Here is a 23654-nt window from a genome sequence, read left to right as displayed (position 1 = left end):
ATTTATACAATGGACTTCACAAAGAGACTAAAAGGTACCACATCATAAAAAAGACAGAATAGTAAAATTCATTTGCTATTAAAAAGCGCTTTTACACGTCTAACCCTACCACTACCTACCAAGGTTTTCTCACCTGTCATCCGCTTTGCAATGGAGGGAAGTCGAACCTTAATTTCGAACTCCTCCTATGTTCTTCTGATTAATTTCGTTGCGGGTCCAATGACAGTTTAACTTTCCCCCGGGACAAACTTGACCTTCATTGGTCGGGTTTTTATGGCGGTCAAGCTGTAGATCCTGGTTACACAGGAGTTGCAGTGGTGGGAATAACCCTACCACTGCTTCGGGACAATAAATGGGCCAGTGCTGAGAAGAAGCAGCGCAAGAAACCCAGTCACTATTATATCATATTTACCAGTGTCGGGCCTTCGTCACCGTGGGAAGAAGCAGCGCAAGAAACCCAGTCACTATTGTCATAAAATACCTACTGTGACCCACGGTGACGAAGGCCCGACACTGGTTTTCAGTGTGTCCCGTACCTTAGATTAGTATCTTTTTCAGGGCACTTGTAACGTTTCAAATACAGCCTGCCCTACCGGGACAACATATCGCTAGGTGCTGAGAAGAAGTGGCGGAATAAACTCAGTCACTTTGTCAGCCTCTTATTTAACAGAAATGCATTTTACAAGATAACTTCGAGCTAGGCTGAAAAAAACTATGCACAGATATCACGCGGGTGAAGCGGTGGGTATAAGCTAGTATAATAATCAAAATCAAAAATCAAAATCAAAAATATTTATTCAGTTTAGAACACAAGTGGCACTTATGAACGTCAAAATGTAAATAATAAAAAAAGAAAAGGTAGCCCTTATGGGGCACTTTAGATGTCTCCTTATCTTTTGGGCCCTACCAGCGCTTCGAGATAAACATATGGCAAGTGCTGAGAAGAAACGCCGGAACAAACTCAGTCACCACTTATTGCCAGGAATTATCTAACGGTAAGAATAGCCAAAGGACAATGACCAAAAGTGGTCCAAATGTCCACCACTAATGAGACCTATATTGGCTTATAGTCCATTAAATAGAGATTAACTTTCAGTATGGGACGAAAAAAAAATAAGCTGTCAGTAAAAGTTATGACCGTATGAAAAATTGTAGTAGTTTACGCGCTAATCTCAGGAACTACTGGTCCGATTTGAAAAATTATTTTTGTTATGGATAGCCCATTTATCAAGGATGGTTTTAGGTTATATTACATCACCCTACAACCAATAGGGGCGGAGCAGCGACCACCCTACCATAATTCCAATATTGTTGTCTTTCTTCTGAGCTTATTATTTTTTCTTTTAGCGAGAATCTAACACGGCACACTAAGCGACATAACATAACATGCATAGATTAATCCAAAATGTGCGATGGATAGAATGATATCAAGAACATTTTTCAGATGAAAAGGTAAAAAACATGACTTTTCATTCAGTCATAACTTTCTACCGACAGCATATTTTTGATTGCGGTTTGGTTATAATGAATCAGTATTTAGTAGACTATTTTACTACATAGGTCTTGTTAGTGGTGGACATTTGGACCACACTCCATACATTTTTGGTCATTGTCCTTAAGTACATCAAATATGTGCAGACTGAACTGACCACGCATCCTTGTCATAATATAAGTATACCCTAGGTATAATCTGAGACCTAAAGGCCTAGGTTAAGGTAAATAGCCTATACCTACGTAAGTAACTCAGCTCGGGTCAAGCGCACAAGCAATTGACTCTTCAATTGTATTTAATTTGAATGTAAATGTTTACAACCTTTAGAGCTATTTACTTTGAAGGTATTTATCATAAAATAGAAATACCTAGTATTCGTACTGAGTTATTTATTTTTTGCCTAGTTTTCCGCTAACATGGAGGCGCAAGATAGTGGTGAAAAGTTAGACCATGTTACTGGATGATTCCCACCTCTCGTTCCTACCGCTGTAACTCCTGTGTAGCCAGAATCTACAGCTTGGCCAATAACTCAACCAGTGAAGGTCGTTTTTTTTTTTTTTTTTTTTTATGTGATAGGAGGCAAACGAAAGTTTGTACCGGGGGGAAAGTTAAACTGTCATTGGACATATAGACGTAACAGAGAAGTACAAAGTTAGAACATAACATACGTGACTATTCCCACCTCTCGTTCCCACGCTACAACTCCTGAACCTCTAGCATGAACAGCTTTCGACTTCGAATCGTTTGCGTATTCGACAAAATTCGATACTAAACCTTCGAATTAAACGATAACGTGACAATTTTGATTCTCAAAATAAGTTTCGTGCAACCACATCTCATATTAAGTTCACTTTACGACACGTTCACAAGGGCGCTGTTGTAGTTTTCTTACTAAATCTTTTGATGGCGATTCGAGTACGCAAACGATTTGAACTCGAAAGTTTTTCGTGCTAGCCGTACTGTACCTCTAGCATGAACAGCTTTCGACTTCGAATCGTTTGCGTATTTGTCAAAAATCGATATTCAACCTTCCAATTAAACGATAACGTGACGATTTTGATTGCCAAAATAAGTTTAGTGCAACCATTTCTCATATTAAGTTCACTTTACGACACGTTCACAAGGGCTCTGTTTTAGTTTTCGTACTAAGTCTTTTCATGGGGATTCGAATACGCAAATGATTCGAAGTCGAAAGTTTTTCATGCTAGAGGTACTGTAATAGCCAGGATCTACATCTTGATCTAACCCAACTTCTTCTTCATCTAACTTTGGTTATATCAAGAAGAAGTTGGGTTACAACTAGCTGCTTGATGTTGCGGGTTTACTAGATTCTAGCATATTAAACCGGTTGCGATCCATTAGGCTAGGCGATCATATAAATTCTACTACCTACACCGACTAAGTATTTATCTTCAATTATTTTTGTCAATTAGGTTGATACAAGTCTGCAATGTCAACCAAACTGGGACCATACATTTAAACTCGACGATTTCATAAACATATCATAACTTGACATTATTTAGTACAAGTTCATTCAATGTACACAATACAGACACGAACGTCTGTCCTTATGTCGCAATAGGGTTTAAATTCGAGTAATTTGTTGTTGTCTGTACATTTGTATTGGGCAACCAATGCCAATGTACCAACTGGTTTTAGCGAAATTTTACTTGATCGCGTGAGGGCATTTGGCAACCAGATCGGGGCTGCGCCATTCGGACGATTAGGCTGCGTTTCCACCAGATACGCGCAGTCGAACCTTAAAACTTCGAACAGGAGTCCCCGCAACCCGCAACGAAATTAATCAGAAGAACATTCCTATGTTCTTCTGATTCATTTCGTTGTGGGTCCAATGACAGTTTAACTTTACCCCGGGACAAACTTGTCCTTCACTGGTTGGGTTTTTATTGCCGGTTAAGCTGTAGATCCTGGCTACTCAGGAGTTGCAGTGGGAACGGGAGGTGGGAATAATTTCGAAAATATGTGCGAGGATGCGTAGAGATGTTGTAAAGAACCAATAGAATTGCTAAGGGACATTATACGAACATCAGGCCTCCCCAACCCGACTGGCCAGCGTGTGTGTAGGCCAATTCTTCACCTGCATCTGATAAATTAGCAAGTCGTGCTCCTGCAGTGGAGACTAAATGACCTGATATTTATTCTAGATTTCTTTTTAAATTGCACACTATTTTACTGAATGGTTCGTACTTGATCATAGTGAGCAGATACTATATTACTTCATATGACCGACGTAGTATTTTACACTCGACAGCACATCAGTCTATACGAGTATAGTTTCGTTGTAAAATATAATCTATTCCAACTGTGTAAGATGCCACAATGTTATAACTATGATTTGATGATTGGTAAAATACTACAATGAGGAAAATGTATGATATTATGATTTCATCCTCTATTTCATCCCCTTTAATGAGTTTCTTGCGCTCTGATTCTTCTCAGCACTGACCCATTTATCGTTCCTAAGGGTTGGAAGGTAGTAGGGTTATAGCAACATTGGGACGCGAAGCCCACTTTTTAAACGTCAACTTTTTTATTAAGATTTTTTTAGTAAAATTCATTTTCTTAGTTCCCATCCATAGAGATAAAGACAGATGCCAATTAATGCGCTGAGTTCGAAACTCAGTGTCGCATTAGAAATTCACACACACAAAGTAATCAAAATATGTGCTCATTAACGTTCGAATAATCTTTAGCCTACTACGCAAGCAATGTAAACTGTTTACATTATGACGTCTGCAGCAATGTGTTCTGTTTTTGGGCATATTGCTGAGACACCGGCCCCGCCCCCTTGTCACATCTCCCTTTAGTTTCTGTTATCTGTGGTCCCATCACTCTAAAAGTCAAAATTGAATTTATAGTACCTACTTGTATAGCCTGACCAGGAACATAAAAACCCTCGCCATGTTGCGGAAAACTAATGGTACTAATTTCTTTTAATGGCAACAGTAACTGAAAACTTCATTGACATGTCACCTTGCATGTCAGTCTATTGCTGTCAAAGTGTAAACAAACTTTATTTTATATGTGCGCAATTGATTTTGTGAATGAAATTGCTAAAATATTTTTATAGTCGTGAAAGAAAAGTGGTTCACAATGTGTTAAAGTATTTGTCGAAGAGAAATACCAAGGGTTCGGACAATATTTTCATTGAATAATGTTTCCAACAAAGGTTGTCAAATTGACTGACATGTTTATCGTATAGTACAGTCCACTATGAAAATTAGCTGTGGTTTGTTTCAACTACCTATTTTAAAGTTTTTTGTCACTTTCTAAGTGTTGAATTTTATGGAATTGGGAAAGAAGTACCGAGTTTGAAGCGTTCATGAGCAGACATTGCAGTTGAATATTCAAGTTCTGAATTTGATTATTGATGAATAATAAAATAAATCCTACTAGTTCGATTGATGGTTTCATTTAATTTATTTAAACCAGGTTACCTATAATAATATTTTTTCGTTAATTTATGAAAATATCAAATTAGCCCGTAATCCTGAATCCTGATACATAAAGTTAGCCTATTAATTTAACACAGGTACGACTGTACTCAGTGTTGCACTATCAAATGCAATTGACGCGCCACTATGCCAGGGTTTTTATGTTCCTGGTCAGGCTATAACTCTCAAATTGTAACGGACAGACAGATAAATTTACTTTTGCGTTTGTAATATTTGTGTGGATCTGTGGATGGTACGTGACCATACAAGGAATGCTCGAGTGATAATGATGCTTAGGTGATTTTTGAGATAAGAGATAAAGTTAAATTGATTAAAACACGTGTGAAAATACCTTACAACGTGATTGTTGTTGTTAAGAATAAACTCGATAATCAAATGTTCCTTTACACTATATCATCAGTATCACTTAAAATAAGTTAACCTCATTCTTATAAACGAGTAATGTACCATAAACATTTGTTCCACCACTGGCGAGAAGAAAACGACTAGGTAGTTAGGTACCTACTGTCAACTACATATTATTTTCTCTCAAGAAACGTACAATACATGTCACAAATTAGACTTCGTTTCAACCAAGGATTTCCATAGCGAACGGTCCTGCGCTGCCTGCATCTAGAACTTCTAAAGATTTTGGGTAAACCAATTGGGAGGCTTGACTATTAGTATGTTTTCCAGATGGTGGTTTCATCATCATTATTCCAGCCACAGGACGACTACTGATGAACAAACTTCCCCCAATGATTTCCAGATTGGCTGGTTGGCCTGCATCTAGCGCCTTTCTGCCACCTTTATGACGTCGTCTGTCTACCTTGTGGGTGGTCTTAACTACAGAATCTTGCTACCCATCGGACGTCAGTTTCGCGGATTAGCAAACTGAAGTGGCAATAGGCAGGACACCGATGTGTCCTACCCATTGCCACTTTAGCTTGCTAATCCGTCGGGCTTTGTCTCATCATCATCACCGAATCCAGACTTACCTATAGACAAAAGGTCCTACTTCCACCAGCTTAGGTTTCTCTCCATTCTCCAGGAAGCCCTGAGGGTTGGTCACGTTGAAGATGTATACTTTGGTTAGTCGCACCACGCCGGGCCGCTGCCAGTAGCTGTAGCTTAACGAACCGTTCCAGATTTTGAGTTCCTGTGAGGACAAAATGGTACTTAGCATAAGTGGCTACTAACTTTATGGACAATATTTTTAGAGTCAAATGTAACCTATTTTAAGATCTCACATTTTTAATTAACAGCAATTGTTATAGGTATCCAAAAAAAGCAGAGAAATAGAGTTTAATACTTGTTCATAATGTTATTTTGTTCATAAAAATACATATTTGGATTTTGCATAGAACTTGGCACTCATTTAGATCTCCATTATTTTTGTTGTATTCAATACAACAAAAACTTGGAATTGAAACAAGAACTTGGATCTCCATTTTTATATTTATGTTTTTGGTGGGATACAAACGATTCTTTTTCGTCGCTACACTCTTGGCAGAGTGGTCGTGGTCGTGGAGTATTTAAAATCTTATGATGATGCATTATAAGACAGAATTGGGATGATGACTGGGCAATGAAATCGAAATTCTATTTAGTCCGTCAGACAGATAATAAAAAGAACATTGGACACGTATTTTTTCATTTTTTAATGAATGAATCATTACAGTATTAGGCATGTTGAGTTGAAAGAAAATAAAAAAATACGAGTTAATATTTTCTAATTATCTGTCTGACGGACAAAAAATTTAAATTTTGTCATCTAGCCTCATTCTAGCCTATTGCGGGGCTCTAGTCCAGTAGAGTGCCCATAATAAGAAAACTGAACTCACCCGAAATATAATGTAGTCTAGCCAAGGTACGAAGGATAGGATGATGCCGAGTGCCACGGTGAATATGCTGAAAGTGATGACTGCCAGGCGTCCTGTAACAAACAATATACAACTTAAAATCATCATCATCAGGTCATTTGGTCTCCATTGCAGGAGCACGACCCTCTAAAATAAGGATGTTATGGATATGTAGTTTCGGTTATGGATACGGTTACGGATATAGGATTAATATTATACCGGTTTCGCTTACGGTTACGGATATTTTTTTATTTCGGATATCCGAAAGTTACAGTTACGGATATCTGTGCTTTAGAATGAAATTTGCAATAGCTGTCCAACACGGTTCATTAATGGCCGCACACTTTACATCGAATAAAAAGTTATAAAAAAATAAAAATTGATACTAGATGGCATTATAAAGGTAAATCAGGCTGTTATGCCTTTACATATAATGCTATACAAAAATCAATTTAAACTGCCTACACCCGAAACTATCTGAAACTTTTGAATCGGTTACGGTTTCAGATTTTTTTTTCCGGATATCCGAAAGTTTCGGTAACGGTTACGGATATCCATAACATCCCTGCACTAAATGACAAAAGTGCGTGGACTTTACCTGCCTAGCTCGCAATTATTACATAATAATATCTTGTTTAATTTAAGTATTTGATCGAAAAAGAGGCTGACAATAGTGACTGAGTCTCTTGCGCTTCTTCTTCCCAGCACTGGCCCATTTATTGTCCCGAAGCAGTGGTAGGGTTAATACTGGGACGTGTAAAAGTGCTTTTTAAAAACCTTCTAGCAACAATGAACGAGTTTTACGCCCGTATTCACAAATGATGCTTAAGTCACGCAGCAAATCGACCGCACAGCGTTGAATAGAGCTCTGTGATTGGTTCCTCCGTGTGTGAGGCTTCCGGCGACTGGGACCGCAATTAACTGGGACCGCGGTCCCAGTCGCCGGATCCTTAAAAATTAAATAATATTCTTCCGGCAACTGGGACCACTCATAGATAACTTAGAACAATATATTATTCAGCCTAAAATTGGTACAGTCATAAGAATTACACTGGCGCGCTGGCCAGACGGGTTGGGGAGGCCTGATGTTCGCAATGTCAATAAAATATTTATCTATGTTTAAATCATATTCAGACTACAACTAGGTAATGTCCCTTAACCATGGTAAATCTCTAGGTCATAGAATCACTTACCATTACATCATGGTAAGATTGCCTTTAAGAGTCTCATGTATGCTGGAAATCTAGTCGTTTTCGTTTGTTTTACTGTCTGTGTACATTTTACGCCTAGCTAAACCATTGAACCAATTATATGATTAACTAGCTGTGCCCTGCGGTGTTACCCGCGGAAAACGTGCCCTTGTGTTAATCCAGGGTGTCAGCTAACTCCATACCTAATTTTATTAAAATCGCTCCAGCCTTTTAGACGCGAAGAAGTAACAAACATACACACTCACAAACTTTTGCCTTTATAATATTCGTGTGATTTTGGCATAACAATAATAATTTAGTGAAATAGGGGATTAAAGTTGTATACCAGACAATCGTCTTTTATTAAAAGCACATAAAATGCATAGCATTCTTTAGCAGTCACCAGTCTTTATACCATTAATAGCTAGTCTGATAATAAATTATTAAGTGTTAATTTACTAAGAAGTATGAATCAACATTAGCGTAGGCAAATTAAGTATTACGTTAGAATCTTAACAGGGAACTAAGAAAAACCGTTTCACAATGATGCTGGATGATTTATTTCCATTTTGACACGACATTTTTACAATGACCAGCTCATTAACTCGGTTTAATTGATTTAATTGTTTTACAATAGAAATAGGCGCGGTAAGTCTTAGAAATAGACTCAACCAAGTAGCTAACCTAACCGATTGCCTAAAATAGTGAAAGAAGCGGTATCACTCCATTCTTTCAAATTTCAATTAAAAAAGTGGTTGATCGAGCAGGCGTTCTATAAAATTGACGAACTGTTTGGAATTTAATTATTATTGACGCTATTTATTTTGACATTTAATTGACATTTATTATTCTATTTGTATTATTAATTTATTTCGACATGATGTGTATTTCTTTCTTATTAATACTGCAATAAAATTGTTTATTATTAATAAGAAAATATATTGAAAATTTGACATGTAATGAACATTATGAATAAATTTCTTATTCTTATTCTTAAACTCGAAAAGGGATCGTAACCGTATCAAAATCAAAAATATTTATTCAGTTTAGACCACAAGTGGCACTTATGAACGTCAAAATGTAGTAAAAAATAAAAAATAAAAGGTAGCCCTTATGGGGCGCTTTACATGTCTCCTTATCTTTTGGGCCCTACCAGCGCTTCGAGACAAACACATGGCAAGTGCTGAGAAGAAACGCCGGAACAAACTCAGTATAAACTCGAGGCGGTCAGTGTTCTTTATTTAGTGGTACTTACAGGTCTAGCACTTAAATCAGCCAGTGACATTGACATATTGTGACGTGACAGAGCATACATACAAATATGAAGTATATCTGAAGTCTCGCTGACGTTTTACCACCTCTCGTTCCCACCGCTGCAACTCCCGTGTAGCCAGGATCTACAGCTTGACCGCCAATAACCCAACCAATGAAGGTCAATTTTGTCCCGGTGGAAAGTTAAACTGTCATTGGACCCGCAACGAAATTAATCAGAAGAACGTAGGAGTTCGAAGTTAAGGTTAAAGGACTTCATCTAAGGTGCTGTTTTGGAAGTAAAATGTATAGTAATATGTACTTTACAATCAGTTATTACTGAGACACTCTTGTTTGTGGTTCTGCACGCAACTCCTTCGAGGTTTTTCCTATGGTTACATTACATTGTTGTGAATAGATCTTTAAACTAAACTGCCTGTAATACAGACCGTTTCAGCTGTAATATTACGAAATTGTGGCTATTTCTACTCTAAGTAGATTATGACTTCCGTCTAGTTTCAGATATTTATCTGATATTAAGTTTTGATCAAGACGCAAAAAACGTAAAATTGAGGGTGTGAAATAAGATCTAACTACTTTTCAAGATCCTATAAATCCCTAATCCTAATTCATATAAACTGCAAACTTCATGCCTTCAGGGGTGGAATTAAAAATCATTTTGTCCTGAAGCTGGTAGGGCAAGCTATCCCATGTTTAGTGCCCGTTTTCACCATCAATCCCTAATTTTTAAGTGACCCCTATGATAACACATAACAGGAATTTTGTTAACATAGGGATCACTTAAAAATTTGAGATTGATGATGAAAACGGGCATAAGTGTCCTGAAAATGACAATGGGCCCTTTCATACGGCAATACATACAGTAATACAGGATGCTGCAAAACTGGACTGTCGTGTGAACAAACAAGAGTGTGTTTGAATTTAGAATTCCAAATTTGAACGTATCGGTTTTTTATTAAAAACTGCAAAAGGGAAAACAGCAAAAACAGTTCGTGTAAGAAACGGGACTTCTCCTTAGGAAAAGCCTTAACATTCTAATAATATACTACTACTACATATTAATAGAATTTGATGAACAGAAGTTTTGCTAATTCTTCTTCTTCTTCTTTTTTGTTCTTGGCAATACTCGTCGGTTTTGCTAATTAATAGCAAAACTTCTTAGTAGTGTTGGCAGCTAAAAAAATCCTTCTACAAAGTCGGTTAAAAGAGATTGTCAAACAGCATTTTTTGCTGAATTCATTACTTTGTCAGCCTAAAACAATAAAAGAGTCACGAATTAAACGATTATCTAAGATACAGTGCGTTAACCTCGAGCAAAAGAGACAAAAAATGTGTTTTATTGTCGTTACGTGTCGATTATGCAACGATACTGGGGTAGACATAAAAAATCGCTTTTAGTTTTGACAATAACTAGAAAATATACCTAACTTTGCTTAAAAGAATAACGCCCATAATCACAAACGATGCTCGCTTAAGTGTAGCAGCAAATAGAACGCACAGCGTTGAATAGAGCTCTGTGATTGGTGTGTGTCTCAGGAGCTCGGTGTGACTCAGCGTTTATCAACCGTAGTACAGTCGTGTATACTGCAATACTTCGGACAAGTCTCAAGGCGGGATGACAACTCCATAGAACGACTGGTCGTTCAAGGAAAAGTCGATGGAACCCGATCGCGTGGCAAGTCACCAATGCGCTGGACCGACCAAGTGAAAGCAGCAGTGGGAGACGGCGAATGTGACTGCACCAGACAGTCTGCCAACAGAGAGAGATGGCGGGAGATCCTGCGGAGAGTTGTATCCGCCTCTACAACCGATGTAAACAACGCCTCAACGTGACCACGACCGCTCTTCCAAGAGCTTAACGAATAAGAAGTTTGGTTTGTGTGTCACCCTGCGGCCAACAGTTCTCTGAGATTTGTACTTACAATACAGAGCTGAGAACAGACCAATATTATAAAGCTGAAGAGTTCGTTTACTTGAACGCGCAAATCTCAGGAATTACTAGTCCGATTTGAATAAATATTTTTGTGTTGCATAGCCCATTTATCGAGGAAGGCTTTAGGCTATATAACATCACCCTACAGCCAATAGGGACGGAGCAATAAAGAAAAATGTTGCAAAAACCGTAAATATTATTCAAACTATTTTCACGAAGTTTCGGGCACAGCTATTCATCATCATCATCATCATCATCATCATCATCATCATCTCAGCCATAGGACGTCCACTGCTGAACATACTATAGGCCTCCCCCAATGCTTTCCATGTTGCTCGGTTTTTAGCGGACTGCGTCCAGCGCCTTCCTGCTACCTTTATGATGTCGTCGGTCAGCTATTAGGTACATAATATTCTTGCGACAGATAATTTTATCTTACTTGCTGATTTAAAACTTGTGTAAAATGGTGTGTAATACCACAGTAATACTGTATAATGTGTCTTTTCCTTTAGATCGAAACCACGCATCCGTTGCGAGCTCTATTCGCATAATCATGCTGCATAGTGCTGTGCTAAGTGTATCTTTTATCGACATCTAAATACATATAAGTCAAACTGACTGACTGACTGACATAGTGATCTATCAACGCACAGCCCAAACCACTGGACGGATCGGGCTGGGTTCTATATTGGCTCACATAAAATTCTAAATCCTATTCTTTGTCTTACTACCGATTTGTGTTCATAATAATCTCTCTCCATAATTTTATTTTTCATACTTTATTATTCATACATTTTTATTACTACCATCGGAGCTCATAACAGTTAGTAATCATATTTTTTTTATCAATACTGTTACTACCAAGAACCATTTAAAATACATAATTTTTATTTTCAGATCTTTTTTCTTCATAACATTCATTGATCATATTAATTAATAATGTTGTTACTAAGAACATACTTCAACTCATAATGTTGTTGTTCAGAATAATTTACTTTATAACAGACATACTCGTATCTTTAAAAAAATCATATATAATTTAATAGAGTAAATAAGCATGCAGAGCATGCAGCATGAAAGCAAGCATGCAGCATGCATTGGTATCTCCTCGTCTCCGGCGCTGCGGGATGTGCAGCCCTTCCGCCCTTGCGTAACGAGGCTCAGGCACAGCGGGCGAGGGCTGCCTTCCCTCCGCGCCTACGGCTTTTAAATTACACTCTAGGGGTAGGGCAGACAAGACTACGTGGAGTCGGTTTTGGAGCGATTCGTTTCTGTCACGTTAGTTTTGTGGCACAAAATATTGCCTGTTTTGGACCATTTCAAATTAATTTAATGTTAAAATACGATTTAATACGAATATAGACATCATGGTTTTCAATAATATGGAATACACTTATGAGTAATCAGTATATGAAAACAAATATTAGGATACATCACATTTATGAATATTATAGTTAAGTATTTATTCGAATAATTTTATGAGTTTCGATCATTAGTATAGAAAAATATATGAAAACAAATATTAGTAAAAACTAAGTGTATGATTAGTGATATTATGAATATCAATGATTATGTTTTTAAATATGTAGGTTTTAAATTTTTTATGAAGAATGATCATTATGGTATCAAATTGTATGAGAAATATTTTCGGACCTCCAATGATAGGAATTAAAAAGTTATGTAAGAAAATGCGCTACCATCGGGCTGAAATTTGGCATGCAGGTAGATGTTATGACGTAGGCATTCGCTAAGAAAGGATTTTACGAAACTCCACCTCTAAGGGGATAAAACGGGATCCACGTGTACGAAGTCGCGGGCGGCCGCTAGTTTAATTATAAAAACACTACTTTTTAACGAAAACCTATCCTGAGACCAAAATCGTACCTTTTACTGTTCATAAAATGACAGTGTTAAACTAGATTTGTCGTCATCCGAAAGAGAAAGAGCTGCCTTTATCCAGCAGTGGGCGTCATTTGGCTGACACTAAGGGCCAATGCCAGCGTAGGGAGTCTAAGACAAATCCTCTTGCCTCTGGTAAATTAGAGAGGGTGAACTCCTGCAGTGGAGACAAAATGACTTGATGATGATGAAAGGTCATAACAGACTTTTCAACTCGAAAAGGAATCAACATCGTATCGCCTTTCGCGCGCTGTCGACCGCGAGGCGAGGCGTTTACGTTACGGTGCGGATAAGTGTGCGTTGCAGTATGGAGTTTCATACAAAGAATACTGACCGCCTCGAGTTACGATCCCTCTCCGAGTTGATAAGTGTGCTACGTCCTGAAGAGTCTCAAATCCTGACTAAAACATCGATAACGTTATTATTTCAAGCACAACTATCGACAGTGACAACACTATGATGCATATAGCGCTGTAACCTTGCCTCAGTATTAGAAAATATGTTATCACTGATACAGAGGCCTTGACTACTAAAACAGCTGGTTTAAATCCCAGAAGGAGCAAATCTTTGTGAACAGAATCTTGATTCTTCCTGTGGATGTCGTAAGAAGCGACTTAGAGACAAATATGCGAACATCAGGCCTCCCCAACCCGTCTGGCCAGCGTGGGGAGTGTAGGACAAATCCTCCATTTTCCTCTGGTAAATTGGCTCCTGAGATATAGCCTGATGATGGGGTATTAAGCTTGGATATTCATACTTACTTCTTTAATCTAAATATGTAGGTATAACTCAAAGGTGACTGACTGACTGACTGTCACTGACTGACTGATATAGTGATCTATCAACGCACAGCCCAAACCACTGGACGGATCGAGCTGAAATTTGGCATGCAGGTAGATGTTATGACGTAGGCATCCGCAAAGAAAGGATTTTACGAAACTCCACCCCTAAGGGGTTAAAACGGGATCCACGCGTACGAAGTCGCGGGCCGCCGCTAGTAATGAATAATGAAGCAGTAACGCAATTTCTTCACGTGCAGTTTTCCACGATTGTACAAGTGGCTTGACCGCAAATTACAGGCCATGTTTATAAGTTCCATGTTTTTCCCCATTTATAGCAAGCAGTTTCAACTCAAAGAATAAAACCACAGGTAATTATAAACTATATTTATTACAGTGACCTTTTAACCGGACTCATTATTCTAGTTAGTTTGAGTCTACGGCTTTGTCTGCGAAAAAACATATTATTTTCTGCAACCAAGGTCATTTAGTCTCCACTGCAGGAGCACGACCCTCTAATTGACCAGAGGCAAGAGGATTTGTCCTACACTCCCCACGCTGGCCAGACGGGTTGGGGAGGCCTGATGTTCGCATATTCGTCCCTTAGTCGCCTTTTACGACAAAAGTTCTAATCTATGCTTATAATTGAATCCATTTTAGCTATGCATAAACGAGCGTAGCCGTGAGCGAAATCTAGTAATCAAATAAGTTACATTGTATGTTATTCATTACCATAAAGGACATAATGATGATGTTTTCAAATTATAATGCAATTTAAATGCGGTGTATTACATGAAGTTTAAATTAAACTACGTATGATTATGATAAATTGTTTAAGAATGAGGGTTAATGGTTTGTTATGAATAGCTAGAAGGTTCCAACTGTAGTCGCAGGTTAATTCCAGGAAGGGTAAAAAGGTACCAGGAAGGACGCAGGCCGCTACCAACCGGGCGATGCACAGTAGTTTGATTTTAAAAAAAGGTGGACATACGATCGAAAGTCATAATTTCACCGAAACAAAAATTGTTTTGGATAGCATTTTGAATGCTGATCAACATTTGTCATTATGCATTTTTCGATAAAACGAGCCTTTCATGCTTAAAAAAAATATGACAAGAAAATTTGTATGGAGAAAAATCTTTTTTATTTTTTTTCTGGCTACTGTTGCAAACTGTAGCGGTCAAACCTTATGTAATCGTAAGTACCTATGGTGCCTAACATTACTACATAAATACTTTTTGCGGGCACGCGCGGCCAAGCGAGTAATGGACATGCAAAATTTGAAATATTTTTATTTATTCATTATTGATTTTAATGCACTTAAAGCAATTATTAATAGATAAATATACTTAGTCTAACTTACTATAGCCCCCTATTACCTCATTTCACGCTAAAACCTTTCAAACTAGAACCTAAGTTTGTAGGTACTAGGTAGTCTAAGTTGTTTTTATTGTCATTATAATATTCACTACTGGTCTACTGGTTATCGTGTAAGATAGATTAGGTAGATATCAACCCTTTACCTAGGTATATACCTACTTCTTGGCACTTATAATACCGACATACATGATTAAAAAAAGTGTTCCAGCAAGAACCCTTGACTTCAATGGTTATGAAAGATTTTTTAACTTTCTAGAGTAGTCCTGAACAGATCCTTAAATCATTTTGACTGTCATAATCGATTACAGTAGGTAGTGGGTTCAGTAAGGGTTGCAACCCATATAGTAAACAATATATTTTTATGGCTCTCCATTCAGTTAGTCAAATAATTCCATCATAAATGGAAATATCCGTAACTCTCTTCTACACATTATTCATTATTCACCATCCATCATCATTTCAACTATAGAACGTTCACTGCTGAACATAGGCCTCCCCCAATGATTTCCACAATGGCCGCTTGGTGGTGCCCTGCATCCAGCGCCTTCCTGCTACCTTTATGAGGTCGTCGGTCCACCTTGTGGGTGGACGTCCTACGCTGCGCTTTCCGGTACGTGGCCTCCATTCCAGAACCTTGCTGCTCCATCGGCCATTAGTTCTGCGTACTATGTGCCCTGCCCATTGTCACTTTAGCTTGCTAGTCCGTTGGGCTATGTCAACGACTTTGGTTCGTTTACGGATCTCCTCCTCATTTCTGATTCGATCTTGTAAAGAAACACCGAGCATAGCCCTCTCCATAGCACGTTGTGCAATTTTGAGCTTATATTTTATAAGGCCTATATTGAGAGGCCACGTTTCTGAGCCGTATTGCACACATTACAATACACACATTATTGCAGATCCATTATGTACGCCTCTACCTATAGTTTTATATGCCAGCTAACGTACACAAAAACTGCTGATACATGGTGCAGATAATGTGATAACATTTTGGTGTACCTACCTACTGCAAACCTGCCTATTGGATTCTTTCGGAAAAAGTAAGTATGTGAGTGACTTTGATTATTTTGGACACTGATCAAGATAAGTGAATAGGCTAAAATATCTTTTTTAGATTGTTTTTCGAACGAAGATAATAATTGAAGACATGAATGGAACAAGATGATAAATGTCGAATTTCAGATTTTTCTCAGTTCGATGATTGGGTAAAGGTATGCTTTATGTTTGAGGCTACTTATAAAGGTGTTATGTACGTTATCTTTTTAGACGAAGGGAAAGAAACTTACACCTCTTTAAAGGAGCCAAAAAAAGAATATTTTTGCGAAAGTATAAGACTATTCAACAGAAGAACTGGAAATTACAGTTCTATCAAAATTGAAACTATCCCACTACCTACTGTAATCGATTATGACAGTCAAAATGATTTAAGGATCTGTTCAGGACTACTCTAGAAAGTTAAAAAATCTTTCATAACCATTGAAGTCAAGGGTTCTTGCTGGAAGACTTTTTTTAATCATGTATGTCGGTATTATAAGTGCCAAGAAGTAGGTATATACCTAGGTAAAGGGTTGATATCTACCTAATCTATCTTACACGATAACCAGTAGACCAGTAGTGAATATTATAATGACAATAAAAACAACTTAGACTACCTAGTACCTACAAACTTAGGTTCTAGTTTGAAAGGTTTTAGCGTGAAATGAGGTAATAGGGGGCTGTAGTAAGTTAGACTAAGTATATTTATCTATTAATAATTGCTTTAAGTGCATTAAAATCAATAATGAATAAATAAAAATATTTCAAATTTTGCATGTCCATTACTCGCTTGGCCGCGCGTGCCCGCAAAAAGTATTTATGTAGTAATGTTAGGCACCATAGGTACTTACGACTACATAAGGTTTGACCGCTACAGTTTGCAACAGTAGCCAAAAAAAAAAAAAAAAAAGATTTTTCTCCATACAAATTTTCTTGTCATATTTTTTTTAAGCATGAAAGGCTCGTTTTATTGAAAAATGCATAATGACAAATGTTGATCAGCATTCAAAATGCTATCCAAAACAATTTTTGTTTCGGTGAAATTATGACTTTCGATCGTATGTCCACCTATTTTTAATATCAAACTACTGTGCGATGTGGAAATAATTGGGGAAGGCCTATGTTCAGCAGTGGACGTCCTGTGGCTGAAATGATGATGATACATCACCTATTAAGCCAGAATGCCACATAGTATTGTGCAAGAAAGTATTCACAAACGATGATTGCTTAAGTGAAGCAGCAAATCTAACGCACAGCGTCGAATAGGGCTCTGTAATTTTTTGTTCATGTGTCACGCGTGAACGCGCACTGTGAAACCTCATAGTAATGTTTGTGAATACGCGCGTAAGAGTCATTATCAATCATAGTAGGTAATACACATTTGAAAAGTTCATTTTGTGTGTTAATTTTCAAATCACATCTGCATTCATGTGATTGCAAGTCATTAGCTTTCGCTGAACTTTCTTTGAGCTTTCAATTTCGTTTGATTGCAAAAAGCTCGTGATGACAGGGAAATCGGTCGTTGACGTGTTAATACGTAATAGAGTGAGGGTAGCGATATAGTTAAGTCGGGTCTTACGCCAATGTGTGCTTCGTAAGATGCGCACTTTTCTATGCTAATTTAATGTAAAGCTGAATAGTTTGCATTTCATGAAGTGCACATTTTGCAAGTGCACATTCTGCGACAGAAAGGTTGAGCCCATCTTGGAAAGAAACCATTTATGGATTAAAATCGGCCGGTTACATCAAAGCAAAATAAGAGCAGAATAGGGAAGTGTGGAGCCAATCTGGATCCAATAGAATAGAACCATACTCTTCTCGTAGATGTCGTAAGAGGCGACTAAGGGACAAACATGCGAACATCAGGCCTCCCCAACCCGTCTGGCCAGCGTGGGGAGTGTAGGACAAATCCTCCATTTGCCTCTGGTAAATTAGAGAGGATCGTGCTCCTATAGACTAAATGACTTGGTAATGAGGATGAAGGTAGTAAAAAATCGATTTTTCCAATCGATGCGGACGGAGCCGCGGTCAATAGCCAGTAGTATATCAATTAACTATGATCTTGTAATAATTATTACAGTAAACACGAGTAAAGTGAGTCACAGCGGTTGTGGCGACCTAAATAAATACAGACCTATTAAAAAGACATAATGAAAATTATTGTGGAAATACACAAGGGGAAAATGCGCGCGGGACCGCTTTGAAACGCACACTTGTCAACTCGGAAAGGAATCAACACCGTATTCGCCGCGCTGTCATCCGCGAGGCGTTGCGGATTGTGTGTGTTGCAGTACTAAGTTTCAGACAAAGAATACTGACCGCCTCGAGTTGATACGGTTACGATCCGTTTCCGTGTTGATAATCTGCTTCGTCCTTAACTATTTACAACTTTGAATTTCAAGAAAGCGTTTTCGTGTAAAGTTTTTAAGTAATTAGTAGCTGAATAAATGTGACAATCAAATTGAAATAAAATAAGTAAAAGCAAAGTTTATCCTATCTTATAAACCGTGTAGTTCCAGCAGAGTAGGATAGGGTTATCCCACTTTTCCCGTTAATGTTTTTGGGGGTAACTAAGGGACAAAATTACGAGTAAATATTATTCTAAATATTTTTTGTCAAACTTAGGGCAAGAACACTCTCTATAACACCTTTCAAACATTAAAATACTGGCTCAAAATCGAGTTTGTGTGATTTATCAGCTACCATGTCACAGACACGAGACTATTCCCACCTCTCGTTCCCACCGCTGCAACTCCTGTGTAGCCAGGATCTACAGCTTGACCGCCAACAACCCAACCAGTGAAGGTCAAGTTTTGTCCCGGAGGAAAGTTAAAGATACCACAGACAGACATACACTTTTTCCAATGGACATTACAAAACTGTTTAAACGTGACTTTAGACGAGTTTTCAACCAATATTTCTCCCTGGCATGGCAGTTGCATCCACAATACCTGCTCGTGTGTTTTCATCACACCAGTTCTCCTTGCCTCTTGGTTACCTAAGAAGCCCTTTAAGGGAAAGGAATTCGACTGCAGAAGACTGCATTGTACAACAACTGGGTTATGCAACGGTTGCTATGCGCTAAAAATGGATGGGTGACCGTGAATATTCTTGATCAAGTATTATAGCCAAAAATAGCAGTTTTTCTGAACTAAACTTGAGCTAAGTTGAAGTTTTTTTTCTGAGTTGATCTCAGATTTTATATTTACGCTCACATTCACAAACGATGTTTGTATAAGTGAAGCAGCAAATCGAACGCACAGCGTTGAATAAAGCTCTGTGATAATGTTTGTGAATACGGACGTTAGGCTGGGTTGCACCATCTTACTTTAACTTTAACAAACGTCTAAAGCCTGTCAAAGTCCATGCAAAAAACACCGGTTATGGTTAATAAATTAAGGTGTTGCAATCAGCCTTACTTAAGGGCTGATTTTTCAACCGTCAGTAAACTTTTAACTGAAGAATAGCTTGTCATTTTGACATATTATTCATACTGAAACTGTTAAAGTGCCAAACTAACGCCCTTATCACAAACTATGCTTGCTTAAGTGAAGCAGAAAATCGAACGCACAGCGTTGAGTTACGAGTAGAGCTCTGTAATTGGTTCGTGTGTCACCCTGTGCGTCCATGCGCACTGTGAGACCTCATAGTAATGTTTGTGAATGCGGGCGTTAGTAACCACAATTTCTGTGACATAAAATTTTCTACTTTTTAGTTTTCATAATTTTTACCCGACTGCGCCAGAAGGAGGGTTATTTTTTTAACTAAATTTTTCTATGAACTTTGACAATGACAAAATGAGTAGTGGCCGTGGAAATCTTTGCGTTGACACGGTGGAGGAAGGTCACGGATTCAACACGAGGTCGGGTCAATTATAACTTCCCGCTGCGATCAATCTTTATTACTTGCAGGAATATTATTGTAGAAGTACGACATCAGCTTCTAGCTACTTCGTACTGACAGACTGTAACCTCTGTGGTCTAGTGGTAAGACCTCCCGCTTCAGACGCAGAGGTCCCGGGTTTGATTCCCAGTGGGGGCAGATTTTTCTGTTCGGTTTGGTTGGTGGTAGGGCTTGTTCTAGGTCCGCCTGGCTAGCTACCACCATCTATCCTAAGTCTGTCGCCATTACAACAATGTTAACAGCATTGTTGTGTTCCGGCAGTTAGAGGTAAGATAGCCAGTTCCTCCGTGGTTGAGGATTCCGGGTGAAGCTCGCTTCCACCTTCGGCCTGATCATCACTTACTATCAGGTGAGATACAGGCCAAGAGCTTCCTCGTTGTGGTTAAAAAATAAAAAATAATATACCGTCATCATGTGCAGGAGCACGACCCTCTCTAATTTACCAGAGGCAAGAGGATTTGTCCTACACTCCCCACGCTGGCCAGGCGGGTTGGGGAGGCCTGATGTTCGCATATTTGTCCCTTAGTCGCCTCTTACGACATCCACGGGAAGAGTGGGGGTGGTTCCTCTACTCTGACGGAATCACATGGACCTAGGACTCTTATAACTTCAAAAAAAGTCACAAACTTAAACGCAAACAACTTTGTCACAAAATATTATCTACTAGTCCTTTTGTGAGCAGTTTGTCCTTAGTTTTTAAGTTGTTATTGTTAATTCTAATTTATTTAGAACTGTTAATGAATTATTTAATTACCTACGTAATAAGGCAAAACACCTGTCTTTGGTGTAATTAAATAAATAAATAAAATAAAATAAATATTCGACATGACATACTAATGCACATACAAAACTCGTCTTGATAAGAATGCAATGTAGCGTCAGTAACATTATGAACTCACCAACATTACATTTTACACAGATTAGTACTTACTGACTTAAATAAAATTCATCTAGTTTATCCCTTTTTATGTAAAATTTTATTATAGGTATGATAGGTACATAGATTATACATTGATACTCTTTATTGCTAGCTACATAAAACTGAAAAATTAAAGAAAAAATACCGGTTCAATTTTGGGGGTCTTATGACTAAGAAGCGATCTATTCTGTTCAATAAATTCTATTTCTTTCTTTCTTTCTTTCTATTCCAGATAACCCAGGGAGAAGATGGATGTAAAAAAATAACTAAAATACTTTTTTTTAAGTACGAATTTGTAGAACTGTTTTGAAAAATTATTCTTTCAGTATTTGTCTAGGCCATAGGTTTCCAAAGTTTTTGGAGTAGTGGACCACTTGTCACAATTTTCGGTTTCGAATACCCCCCGTCTTAAGATGCATTTAGAACTGGTTTGGAATTTAAGAGTTTCGAGGTAGTGTTTGAGCATAATCTTTTAGATTTCTGTTGGTTATGATATTGTAAAATACTGGACGAATTTTGTTTTTGATGCAATATTTTAGAGCTGTTTGATAATTTGAAACTTGGAGTATAATAGTATTTAATTTTTATGATGTAGATCGTGAAAGCAAGACCTTTCTACCTCTGACTATAAAAATGAGAGATCATCGTAAATTGTAACCACGCAAAACGCATGGTGAAACTCCAAAAAGAAGAGACTTGAGACAAAGTCACGGGCACTTATGTAATTAATTTGCTCAATTTTCCCATAAAAATGAATACTAAACTAAATTATATCATAAATAACTAAGTAATGCCTTAAGTCACTTACTATTTGTTGAAGATTCCATCTCTAAAAGCCGATATAAGTTTTAATTATGTGCTTGCGTCAGAGCCCAAAATGCAAGTTAATTTATTCATTAACACCATTTGCATTTCAACTTATCCTCGTACCAAAATTTTATAAGACCCATGGCAAATAACACCCATCGTATAATAATAATAAGGGTAGGCAGTTGTGTGTGATTGGTGACAGTTTGGACATTGATCTTTCGAGGGTCTTATTGCCCTCTTGAATTTGCTACAACCAGCTTAATGCGCCTTTAAGACTTAAGTAAATTCCCTCTTGAGTTTGCCTCAACCAGTGGTTCTTTAAGTTCTATGAGACCACCATAACCGGTGGTTTTAAAAATCTCTTTTAAAAGGCACAGCAATGATACAAGACCAGTTATTATTTAGGACATGCCATAAAATAGAGATGAGTTTGCTGAAGTAAGGTGGACGAACAACTCATCCACCGTTTGAAAGAAAGAAAGAAGAAAGAAAAAATGTTTATTCAGTATCATCGACAACACACTTACAATACTTAGCATTATTTAATAAGTAGGTAATTACAATGATACTAAAAAGGTACTCAGCATGGTGTCGTAGCATCTCAGTAGATAATGCCACGACGCTGGTCTTCCGTTTCACCTATCTATGGTTGTGGAAACGTAGGACTGTGAGTTGGAGATCAGTAGACCAATGTGCCCTGATCTTTTTGATATATCAACCATCTTGGAATAGACATGATTAAGTTTATATTATTCTGAAATAGTCCTCGTAGGTACTACGAGTTTTTAAGTCGATTATAAATATCAGTTGACTTTATACTGATCAACTCTCAGTTCTATTTCAATGTATAATGTATGGTATTGCAAAAGCAGAGCAGAAAGGACTCAAGAAGAGCTTAAGTATTGATTGAGTGACCTGTACAACTATGATGCCAGATTTTTGAGTTGAGCAGAATTTAAGCGCGTATCTAAGTCCTACAGACCAACAGTTCACATTACTGATCAGTGAGCGTCGCTTCCAAAAAATGGAATCATGATCCATCTTGTACAAAGGTTGATCAAGCCTGTGCAGGTGAAACCTTGGACTATCTAGTTGGACTAAGATTCACTAAACAGTCACATTTTTATAGTGAAATCGAACGTAAGACCTCTGAGCAGACTCCAACTTCAAACCCTTTTAGGTTTGTAGATAGCAGCAAGAAAAGTTACCGGGAAGTACAAAGAGCATTCCAATGACACTTATCACAGCTTTTTTATAACCATTGACGTAAGGGACTGACTATATTGTCGCTAATTCGTTTAGGTTTTCTTTTTGCTTCAAACATTTCTCAGAAATGACGCTGTTAGCTTCGTCCTTATCTCGCTTAATGGTTTTCTTACGTACGCCCATTGCTTTGTCCCTTTTTGCCGCTAATACCTTGTTTATAGGGTTCTGTACATCAGAAGGATAAAAGAAACCCTTGCAAGATCCCTCCGTTATATTATTTGTGTCAAGATTGCTAAAGGAATCAAAACCCTATTCTTGTTAACTTAGAATCAATCTTTGGTAAAAGCATGAACTTACCAGAGAATTCATAAAAGAGTTTATTTGTTGGCACTCTTTATCATTACAAACTTATATTAGCAGTTAAACCGTACCTATGGAGGACCTGGAGACCAACTGCACAATTTAAAATTGTTTTCAAATGTGACATAAAAATCATAGAATAATGCCCAATAGACTCCG

General features: G+C 37.8%; 1 protein-coding gene across 1 annotated transcript in view; it reads right to left on the bottom strand.

Moving 5' to 3' along the window:
- LOC135085673 (scavenger receptor class B member 1) overlaps nucleotides 1-23654 on the bottom strand; it is a 117045-nt gene that overhangs the window by 11203 nt on the left and 82188 nt on the right. The window contains exons 3-4 of the mRNA XM_063980469.1: nucleotides 6792-6883; nucleotides 5946-6106 (exon numbers count right to left, since the gene is read on the bottom strand). Coding sequence (XP_063836539.1) covers nucleotides 5946-6106; nucleotides 6792-6883 — 253 coding nt within the window. The remainder of the gene's footprint in view (nucleotides 1-5945; nucleotides 6107-6791; nucleotides 6884-23654) is intronic.

The sequence above is a fragment of the Ostrinia nubilalis genome, chromosome 29 (genome assembly GCF_963855985.1).
Source record: "Ostrinia nubilalis chromosome 29, ilOstNubi1.1, whole genome shotgun sequence".
Taxonomy (NCBI): domain Eukaryota; kingdom Metazoa; phylum Arthropoda; class Insecta; order Lepidoptera; family Crambidae; genus Ostrinia; species Ostrinia nubilalis.
This window is presented reverse-complemented; position numbering and strand designations above follow the sequence as displayed.